At 43.2% G+C, this 11,433-nt stretch overlaps 1 protein-coding gene across 1 annotated transcript in view; it reads left to right on the forward strand.

Moving 5' to 3' along the window:
- The window catches only part of MCF2 (MCF.2 cell line derived transforming sequence), a 50,638-nt gene extending 40,684 nt beyond the window's left edge, over nt 1-9,954 (forward strand). The window contains exons 22-28 of the mRNA XM_056859133.1: nt 1,077-1,155; nt 2,980-3,043; nt 3,469-3,575; nt 4,573-4,685; nt 5,181-5,293; nt 6,195-6,295; nt 9,595-9,954. Of these exons, the coding sequence (XP_056715111.1) occupies nt 1,077-1,155; nt 2,980-3,043; nt 3,469-3,575; nt 4,573-4,685; nt 5,181-5,293; nt 6,195-6,295; nt 9,595-9,635 (618 nt within the window). The 3' untranslated portion in view covers nt 9,636-9,954. The remainder of the gene's footprint in view (nt 1-1,076; nt 1,156-2,979; nt 3,044-3,468; nt 3,576-4,572; nt 4,686-5,180; nt 5,294-6,194; nt 6,296-9,594) is intronic.
- Nucleotides 9,955-11,433: the final 1,479 nt, after the last annotated feature.

Genomic DNA, 11,433 nt, shown 5'->3' on the forward strand with positions numbered 1-11,433 from the left:
TTAACTTCAGTCAACACCGTGCAGATCCTTGGGCTGTGGTGGCAGCTGCTGCCAAAGCAACATTCAAAAAAACCTGTCCAGCCAATCAGAAGCCTTGCTAGGCAAAATCCCTACTTGGCCTCACCCACTTCCTAAAAACACTTGGCGGGTGCCACAGCACCCACTGGGCACCCTCTGATATATATGTTCTACTAACCACTGAATACTACATATGGCTCACACATCTGGTGAACATCCAATAATATGAAAGCAGAATAGCACATGTATGTGGCTGTTGCAGTTTGTAGAGAGCATGAAAAGCTGAGAATGCTACCATGGGTGCAGCACTTGGCATCCTGAGAATCTCTCTCTTTTTTTTAAAGTAAGTTTTTAGCTTTAGTGAGGCAGATCTAAGACTGAATAAGATGTGTGGTTATTTGGGATGGGGCATAAAAGTCCTCCGTTCCCGTGACTTTTGAAACCAGAATGAATTCTTTAAAATTATGCACACTTGCTCACTTTATGCAGGTGAGTTCACTTTGTTCTTGACACATTATTTGGATGGCCTGGGTATGAAATGTTAATTAACTTCCTTTCCACACAACCTTCCCCCTTCCCTTTTTAAAAACTGATTCTCAGCTTCTCTCAGTGGTTTGAAGTGTATTCAGTCCTCATCTAGCTGGGGAATCTGTCTTTTCGCTGGGGAGAGTTTTTTGTGGTTAATTTAAAAGGCCAATTTTTATTCTCTACATCTAGGAAGTCCTCCCAAGTATGTAGACACCCCAGGTTTATCTGAGATTTTGTCTGGTTTTTGTTGTTTTTGCAGTTTTTACAAGCCACCAAGTTTACTGTGAGGCATAGTAGGGTTGAAAGGTAATTAAATACAAGCGATCCTGTCCATGATGATTTTATGAAGGCATAAAATGATACAACATAAGCACAGTAATTACTTGTCAGCTGAAGACTCTTACACGCCTCTGGTGAAATCTGCGGAAACCTCTGCCACAGCAGGTCCTTTCTTGTGTTACAAGACTCTCTTACTTGATTGTAAGAGACTGACACTGGACCCTGATTGCAGACAGCTTTCTCTTTTTCAGGCTCAGACGGTTGACCTGAAGATGGCCTGGCTCAATGAAATCAGAAAAATTTTGTTCAAGCAGCAAGAACTTATCAAAGGTACATCCCAAATAGTCACGAGTAAGGTTAACAAGCTTTGTTTTGTGGACAGATCCTCTGTCCCCCCCCCCCCATTGCTGATTTATTTACTGAAAATTGTATTGCCTTTCCAAATGCCAACAGCGGTTCACCAATAAAGCCTTATTAAAATAATCTCATTTAAAATGGCAAAGAAATACCCCATTTGCGCAAATCAAGCATAACTATAAATAAAATCAAAACACAGAAAACCAAACCAAAAAAACCCTGGGTTTTTAAAGCCAAACTAACTACAAGCAAGCAGAAATAAAAAGACTTTACAACCCTTCCAGAAACATCCAGTTGCCACCCCTCTGGTTTATATTGGTAAAAGAGTAGATTTGCTCTGCTTTTCCAAATACCTGCCTGCTTTTGAGGGGTTCCCTTCCTAAACCTTCTCATTTCATTAGAGAGCGGTTTAGCAGAATACCTAAGAAATGGAGCTACAAATCCCTGATTCAAAGTCGGCCTCTGCCTCCCATCTGCAATATGGGAATGATAATAAGACTGATCTAACGTACAGCATTATAAGGATTACAGTTGGATAATTAGCATACAATGCTTTGAGTTCTTGAAAGCACTTTGCAAATACTTTATTTGTACGATACCCACCTGGGCCTGGAGGGGCTTCATCAGCATGGGGCATCACATACCCTCATACAAGCTTCAGACTGAGAGGAAATGGGGTTTCATTCACCTTTGTCCTTCTACTGTCTCCTGCCCTGCCTCCCTTCTGCCTTGGGAGCAAGAGCCAGCACGTCCTCAGCTGGTTTTACCCTTGCTTCATGAAGGGCCCGCTTCTTCCTGACACTGGCCCGTTCAATGACTCCATCCCTCCTGAACTCCAGTGAGATCCAGGCAGTTCCCATGGGAAGCTGCCGCCACTCTCACAGCACAGCTACGACTCATTCCATCACTCTCCACCCAGGACTGCCTCCCAACGGATCAAGCAGTGGGCCATTAAAGGGTCAGTTGCCACTGGCCAGCAGGCATGACCTTAAAGGTGCCACCCATGTTGCTGACTTGGTGAGTGAACCCTGAGGATGGCTTCTGGGACTCCCCCTGGGGTTGGGGAGCCCTGGTGTTCTTCAGGGGCCGTGGGACAGTTGGTGTTGTCAAGTACGCCACCCAACAAGAAGGTGGCACTTCACTCACACAGTGGAAAACGTAGCGTGCTGGGCTTCTTCATTAATTGCATTCATCGATTATCTTGATGCACTGATGATTTTGCTCCATTGGATTGATGAGGCCTGCCCATTTCGATGGCTTTGCAATCTGTGAAGGAATTGTTTGGCCTGTGTATAGCTAGTTTGATGGGATGTGCATGTGTTGAACAGTGTGGTGCACTGTTGGAGGTTATCCAGTAAATGTTAACCAACAACAGAGGGTGTTTGTTATAAAGCTCATCAGGAGGGCCTTGCTGGATCAAACCAAGATCCCACCTTGCCCAGCAGTATGCATTTACAATTCTGTTACCTATTTTTAAGATGTATTATGGTGGGGATGTCCTTGAAAAAAGGGAATTAGACCAACTTCATGGGGAATAGGTCCATCAGTGGCTGTTAGCCATGTTGAGAAAATGGGACATCCATTCTGTCTCTGAATGCCAAGTTGTGGAGGTGGGCAGATAATAAGAAAGGGTTCTTGGTTTCTTGCTCATCTTCTGGGGTAAAAAATTTATTGCGGTCTTTGACCAGTATAACAAAGGTTATCACAAGATTTAACAGAAGTTCTATATTTAAAACAATGATTCAGTACAACAGAAGAATATCTTCTGTACTAATATCATTTGCATCGTACTTTTAGTGGAGAAGCAGCAACAGCCATCTTGTGTAGACCCAATCCAGTTCTCCCCTCCACTGAACGATGGGTAAGTTAGATGAACTTACACATGTTGACAGTGTTAAAATATTGCAGCAGCAAGCTTATATGTGTAGAACTGTAGAAGACAGTTAAAAAGAAAGAGGGGTGTTGTGGATGTTAACTGCTCCTTGCTTCAGTGAGCCAGCGTGGTGTAGTGGTTAAGAGGGGTGGCTTGGAGTGGTGGACGCTAATCTGGTGGACTGGGTTTGTTTCCCCACTCCTCCACACGAAGCCAACTGGGTGACCTTGGGCTAGTCACAGCTCTCTTCGAGCTCTCTCAGCCCCACCTACCTCACAGGGCGTCTGTTGTGGGGAGGGGAAGTGATTGTAAGCCAGTTTGATTCTTCCTTAAGTGGTAGAGAAAGTTGGCATATAAAAACCAACTCTTCTTCTTCTTCATGTAATGCCCTGAAGTGACTTCTCTTTTTTCAGAAAACAGCCAAGAGCTTCCATAAGCTCAGAAGAAAATGATTCTGAACGCACCAGCCCTGTGGCCTTAGAGAGTATTGCCTCCTCTCCCCAGAACAAGCCAAACAGATGTATGTGAATTTTGAACATACTTTTAAAAAAATCTGAATAGAAAATTTTCAGATTGCTGCATGTTGCCCCATATAAAGTCTTTCCTCAGAGTTTAACCTGAGTCAACTGCTCTCTTTGTTGGCCTTCTCCTGAGAACCCAAAGAAAAGAAAGGGATGCCATACAGGCATATAGTAAAAATTCGACAGGATATGGTGGTCTTCAAAGTGTACCACCATACAAGCAACAGGTTTTCAGGTTTGAATCCTTCCCTTGTGTTAGGGAAAGAAACCTCCACCCTGCATATGGACAATTAGAAACTTGGGGCTATGCACATTATGCTTTGTAATGTGTAGGGTTTGGGTTTCCCCATCCTGATCTTGATTCTGACAGTCATATGTCAGATGCAAGGGAATTCATTTCTGATTTGGATTGGGACTATGCTGCAGGGGGAAAGGGTCTTCAGCCTTTCCCCTCCTTGTCATGCCGTTTTCCCAACCTGAAAAGGCTCCCGAGCACTATTTGCCTTGTTTGGAGTTAGCACATAGAGATGTGCACCTGTTGGGACCTTGCCAAAAGCTGAGAAAAAGCTCAGCTGGCGCACAGTAGAGCTGATGGTTAGGGGAGCGTCCCACATTTGTGTCCTCTACTTTCACCCCACACCTTCTATCTACTGGTGACTTCTGGATGAGGGATCCCAGGGCGTCCTTATCTGATGGCAGATTTATGGCGACCCCTTTTTGGGGTTTTCATGGCAAGAGACTAACAGAGGTGGTTTGCCAGTGCCTTCCTCTGCACAGCAATCCTGGTATTCCTTGGTGGTCTCCCATCCAAATACTAACCAGGGCTGACCCTGCTTAGCTTCTGAGATCTGACGAGATCAGGCTAGCCTGGGCCAGACTCCTTTTCTCTTTTTTAGGTATTATTTTATTAGGGTATTTTAATAGGTATTATTTTAATAGGGGGATATGTGCTAGTATACTTAAGCCACTGTTATCATTATCCATGTTTCTATGCAGCTTGGCCAGGAATGTCTCATTCTTTGGAGATCTGTGAAGGCCTCGATGACTGGTCTAGCAATAACTACTTCTCAACCTGTTCTGATACCGAAGAAGAAGACGGAAATCAGCTGGTTGGTTGAATCCTTTGCAGCGCACCTAGCCTAGCCCCAAAACTATTAGGAGTGAAATTGTGACAGATCTCTGTGACCATCATTTTCTCATAATAGCTCTAAATTGATGGGTGTTGGGTGGGGGTCACCATTGGCATGCGATATCTGTGATACTTTACCCGTTGTCCTAATTTTCTCTATCATCTCAGTCTGTCTTTGCTCTCCCTCCTCCCAAACTTATTTTATTTAAAATATGAAATGCTGGTTTCCCAAAGCTAATGAGCACCTTTAAAAATAAAACAAATAGAAAACTCTGTTAATAAAGGGGGGATAACTGAAACATAAACCAACAACAAACCAAGAAATAAAATGTCCGTCTCTGATTTGCCGGCCAAATTATCTAGGTTTCAAGGTGGTTTACAAATGAAATCCCTGATTAAAATAAATTAGTAAAACAGTCATTTAAAAGGCATTGGCTTACCTATTATTTGCCTACCCACAATTTTTATCTTGCAGTCACCAGGAAAATATAAGGCCTTGGCAGACTGTAAGAAGAGGGACTCGGAGGATTTGCTGGTGAAAAACGGGGATGTGATTCAACTTTTGCATGAAGATGGAGAGGGGCAGTGGTATGTACTTCGGAATTACTTCTCCCAAAGGCCAGTGCGGTATAGTGGCTAGAGTTCCCCAAGGAACTGTCCAGCAGACATGCGCCGAGCATTCCTCGGTGGGTGAAACTTGATTCCAGGGCACATGGGGGCCTGATTCAGATTGCAACCACAAGGAGAGGGGGCTTCAGCACCCCCCCCCCCACACACACACACAATCATTTTCCCAATCTGCAACATCTCTGGGAAGTGCTGTTTGCCCCATTGGGGAACACATGAAGCTGCCTTATACTGATTCAGACCCTCGGTCCATCAAGGTCAGTATAGTCTACTCTGACTGGCAGCAGCTCTCCATGGTCTCAGGCTGAGGTCTTCCACATCACCTACTGCCTGGTCCTTTCAACTGGAGATGCCGGGGATTGAACCTGGGACCTTCTGCATGCCAAGCAGATGAGCCACTGCCCCTCCCTAAACATACGTATAACCTGTGGGTGGTTACACATGTGCCACAGTGGGACAGGCAGCAGCTTCCCTGTGCTATTTCAGGTCAGGGGAAGGTATGATATAACTCGGTGTTCTGCACACCTGGAAATCAAGTTCCCTCCGGGAATTCCCAGCACATGTCAGTTCGGGAGTTTCTGGCGATGGACCTGGGAACCAGGCATCGTGAAGTTACGCCTAACTGGGTGAGCTCAGGCTGGTGTCTCAGCCTCACCGGAGTTGTCGTGAGGATAGCATGTTTGAAGGGAGAAACGTTGAGTTCTTTGTGGGAAGGTGATCACAGTGTAATAGATTTTCTTACCAAGTAAAGGGGGAGCTGTTGGTCACGCCGTGTGATTAACTTGTGTGTTTTGGGGGGTGGGGGGCAACTGCAGTCCTTTTCACCATTTCTGTTTTTTTCTTTTCTTTTCACATTTAAAAGGTTGATAAAGAACCTCAACCAAAGGAAGGAAGGCTGGGTTCCTGTCAACAGCTTGCAGATAATCCTTGGGGACTGTAGGTTCCGGAGTGCCAGCGTTGCAGGTATCCTGGGATGAGCCTCTCTCAGCCTTCTCAGAAGTGAAATATGTGGGCCCCACGCAGGCATCTGCTGCTTTGCTCGCTCGCTTGCTTAGAGGACAACACGGCTTTCATCTTAATTTTGAAGATAAGCAGAAAAACTGATAACATAAATTGCTTCAAAAATTTAGCAATAGTATACACTTGAATCCCCTACTTTTTTTAATTAAAAAGTTTGCTTATTATAGCTTTTGTTTGAAAAACAAATAATGCACGGGTGGTGGTGGGAATCCAAAGTGTTATAGTGGTTGCAGAAGAATTAGAATTAATTCACATCGTTTTATTTTCTCTAACTAAAAATGCAAACTGGAGGGGATTTTGCATTCAAGGTGATGGGAGGTCATCTGTATACTGTCCTCTCATTTCATCTGCAATGCCTTTTCATACGTGCAGGTCATCACTTGATGGTTTAGCCATCAAGTGACGACCACATCTGTGGGAATGATCTCTCACTCCTTGCTTTAAATGGATGGTACATTCAGACCCTCTAGTGGTTTTTGTATACTTCGGCAGATCCCCCCACACGCAGGTTCTGTCTTTCCTCAGCCAATGATGAGGACAAGAAGCATGCTTGCTTGTTTGTATAGAAAGCTAAGATGTTCAGCTAAGATTTTATGGGAATGACCCGACTGTGCTTAAAAGCTACATTCTGTTGCTCACGATGTAGTCATGAACGTAAAACAATTTTCGTAGAACAGTGCCTTTTTAAATAGAGTAAATAGGGAGCATCCCCCCCAACAAGGCTTACTTCCCCCCCAAAAAAACCCAGAAATAAACTGAAACTTATTTAGTTGTATATAGTTGAATTTAATGTTGGGTTTGTGGTTGGGCTCCTACAGAGTGTGATGAGCCACTCCCCAACAGGGGAGGGGCTGTGGCTCAGTAGTAGAGCATCTGCTTGGCATGGAGAAGGTCCCAGGTTCAATCCCCGGCATCTCCAGGTAAAGGGACCAGGCAAGTAGGTGATGTGAAAGACCTCTGTCTGAGACCCTTGAGAGCCGCTGCCGGTCTGAGTAGACAATACTGACTCTGATGGACCAAGGGTCTGATTCAGTATAAGGCAGCTTCATGTGTTCACAGACACACACATATACTCACATCGGTCCTCTCTGTCAGAATGCCATTAAAATGGATGATGTCATTATCCATTGTGATTAGCAAAATGCACTTTCATCTGGGGTTAATAAGGATAGCTGAGTACAGAGAGAGACTCTGAATCACATTCAGTAGAAATGTATATGTCCAGTCTTTGACCACTGGAAACCTCGCTCACAGGGGTCTCATTTCATTTCTAAGTCTTTAGGAGAGCCCTTTCAGCTTGTTCCCAGGGTTATTTTTCCTCCCTGCAACCCTAAGGACTAGAAGCATGCTTGAAAGCTTAGCTTTTTTGCTATCCTGCGCCACACCACCCCTTTCTGTCCAGAGGTTTTTTGTTTTTTGTTGTCATCTTACCATTCCTCATGCTGGGAGCCTGAGAAAATTCCACCAGCAAAGATTTTGCCAAAACTAGGCAATACACAGTATAAAACTTTACGTCTCTTTCAATTGGAAGTTCCACACATTCCATAAAGACGACTCTGAAACTTGATATTAAGTGTAGGGAGTGCAAAATGGTATTTAGGCCGCAAGAAGCACTTTATTAAGGCACACACTGCTAACGTGTGGCCTAAGCAAAGGTAGTTTTAGATGAATTGATGCACTTTACACTGATTCTGTTCTTTCGGGTGTCTATGGTTGCGATACATAAGCCAAATAATCCTTTTGACTTGAACTGGAATGGTCTGAATGAATCCCACCACCATCTTCCTGTTATGCCAAAGATCACACAGATGCTGCAGTCTGCCAACGTTTGCCTAGTGTTTCTGAAATAAGGGCGATCAAATCCCTGTTGATCTGCAGTACATGAGCAGCATGCTTTGTAAGGCCTCAAGAGTTGTAACGTTGGTGCGTGTTCACTGTTAAATATGCCTGCCATCCTCGGCACCTAAGAAAGTATGCCCTCATTGGAGAGCATCCCAGTGGGAACATAGTGTACATTCTCCATCAGAAATCGGTAATGAGTAATGGGCTGAACATGATACGTATTTATTAAACTTCCTGGAAATAGCTTCACCTCTTAGAAGGAATTTGGACCAAAGCTGTGTGTGTTTTGGACATTTGTTCGTTCAGGCATTCCGTAACAAGAGCTAGCTGGCCTTGTGTTTTTGTGGGGAAGTCTCTCAGATTTTCACAAGCATGACTGACAACATTTTGCAAGTACAAAGGAGGGGGGAATATGTAGCCAATCAGAATTATTGCAAAAGTGGATTGCACTTTTAATGCACTTTAAGGATTTAAGTCGCAAACTTTTGCACAGTAGCCTTAATTTACAATGTATCCATGGAATGCAGAGTTGTTTGGATTTAGTTGTTGTTTGCTGGCTTTTGAAACAGAAAATAACCTCATGGCTTGTTCTTCCTATTCGCTGTGTGTCTCATGCTTGGATTACAGAGAAGTGATAAGCCAACATATAGCATTGAGTCGTTTGGTAGCTGAAAGGGAAACTCCGTGGTCCTTAGTTAACTAAATCTCCCATTTGACATCCATGATTATTAGGGATGAGTAGGTTTCCCACCATTCCCACCCTCTGGTGTTTTGGAATTTCTCTCTGTGCTGCTTCTGCTCTGCCTTAATATTGGTTTAACTTGGAGAATTTTGAAAAATAATGTGCTGTTTGCTGTAGCTTTCAGTTCTTTCTCTTGATATACATCCCCACCCCCATCCCCTTTTCTGCCTATGCACTTATCCACATTGATGAACCTTGATGTGGTCTTACATATGATTGCATCAAGGTTCTTTTTTGTGTTGTGTTTTGTGCACACATCCTCTGGTGCATCAGTAAAAAAAAATCATATGTATGATGGCATCAACTTTAGCATGCCTGTTTTCAGTGTTTTATGGAAGTACACCCACCCATCGGTGTCAAAGAGGGGGACAAAGACACACATGACTTGGAACAGTAGCAAGCCGTAATCTGTAAAGACGTTGAATTTTTTTTAAAAAAATCTACACAAAAATCTCTTCACAAAGAAAACCAGGTAATTTGAATCACCAAAGTCCGTGAAGAAAAGTCAGATGAGAATTTTGGAACCATTGCTTCATGATCATTGGTTTTTCACTTGAGCAGGGCTGTGATGTGTAAGAACGCTGTGTGGTAATGAGAACCCTTGTACATTTGGGGTATGGTCCTCCTAACGTTAACACCCCTCTTTGTTGCTTTGTAGACGCTGCCCCTTATAAGACGAGAAAATTAAGCTCCCCATGAATTTGAAGGGAGAACTAATGTCATGTCACTTTTGAAAGCTGCAGTGGAGGTTTGAAATGGTTGTTTCCAAGAAAAGAGGGAGCATTCAGTGGTTGGAGCTCCCCTGTACTGTCACCCATCAACATTTGCCGCACATCACAGCTTCACCAACACTGAACGTGACCATCAGCAGAAGCCATTCTTTTGACGTTTCCATTTTTTTTCTCCACCAGTGGACAATGCTGAACCACTTTGTTTTGACATGCTGATGGGACTTCTTTCCTCTTCTTCATGACATCCACTAAATTTCATTTGACCACTAATTTAATTCTTTACCTTTTTTTTTTTTTTTTTGGTTCTGATGGCCGGTATCTTCTGTTCATAGGCATAAAAAGCTCTACCTTGTGCAACCTTACATTCATGTGGTCAGCTGCACTTAGCTGGGTTCACAAAGGTAATTCTAGCCGTAACGAGCTACATATTCTAGTTGGGTCGATTCTTTTTCTGAAATGGGTGCAAATATACTCCAATGACATCCAGACTGTTTTGGGGTGCTAGTTGGGGCATGAGGACGCAATAACATTGAGGAGGAGCAGGTTCTCCTTTTGCACTAGGGGTCTGATCCGGAGCCTATGACATCTATGGGCTGTGGCTCAAGACCTTATTGATTTGACAACTCAGGATTGTCAGAGGTCACTTTGGGTTCACCAGTATTCCGAATCTATCTAGCAAAGAGTCCACGTTTACATTGAACGCTTTCTGATTTTTTAGAAGACGTGTGCCATAACTTGAGTTCAGTGTCCACTTTTGCACTAAAAACAATGTTGTAAGACTGTACTTTTCAGCGTCTTTATTGCGAATAACTTGATGTTGGGATGGACTCCTTTTAATGATGTTTACATCATGTCTTTATGCTTTGCCCATGTATTTTTCCTTTGTGTGTGTATATATATATGTACAGGCGGTTGGATGTCTACAAATCTCATTTGCAATGGCATAAATGAATAGGGTAGGTGTTGTGGTGAGCCCACTCACAACAATCCAGGATGGAAAATGAGTAGCGTGAAAGCAGAAAGCAACCAGAAATGGTCTTGGTTGGCTGCTTTATTATACTTGTGGACCACAGGAGAGAGAGGACTTTAAAAAGAAACCTGACTTTTGGTTTGTGAACTACAGATTTCAAATGGTACCACAAAGTTGGTTTATGACATGAACATATTTTGGGTGGTTATCTTGCAGCAGACTTTTGTTGAGCAGAGATTTAGCTATCATCCAGTCATGTAATGCATTTGACGGTCAAGCACTTAACACATTCTGATGGGTCCCCTGCATATGAATTGAATGCTGTGTGTTAGACTTCATACACCACGCAATGTGAACATGAGCCCATTAATCCATTATGCTTTAAATGAAGGAATACTTCATTTGAAATATCATGAAGCCTGCAACGATTCCTATTGGATGATTTCAGTGGTATTTGTGTTTAGAACTGTATTGTGTTCCTTTTAAAAGCAACTCTCTTGTCTGACACATAAAGAAGGGGTAAGAGATATCATGATTCAAGGGCCAGTAAGTCCTACTGTGAAGGCTGCACTTTTTAACTTCACACCGAAATATTTTATCTTGACAACCACATTGTGCACATCCTGACACATCCTGTCTTTTAATCTTCCTAGTTCTGAATCTGAAAAGCTTTTATTTATGAAGTCGCCTTGGTCTGCAAATCTGAACATACAGTTTTAGACTTTTAAAACTTTGCACAAAGCATTGGACATCTTCGAGTAGACAGGTTTACCACTCGCGCTGCAAATGTTATGTG

The sequence above is a fragment of the Euleptes europaea genome, chromosome 13, assembly GCF_029931775.1.
Source record: "Euleptes europaea isolate rEulEur1 chromosome 13, rEulEur1.hap1, whole genome shotgun sequence".
Classification (NCBI taxonomy): domain Eukaryota; kingdom Metazoa; phylum Chordata; class Lepidosauria; order Squamata; family Sphaerodactylidae; genus Euleptes; species Euleptes europaea.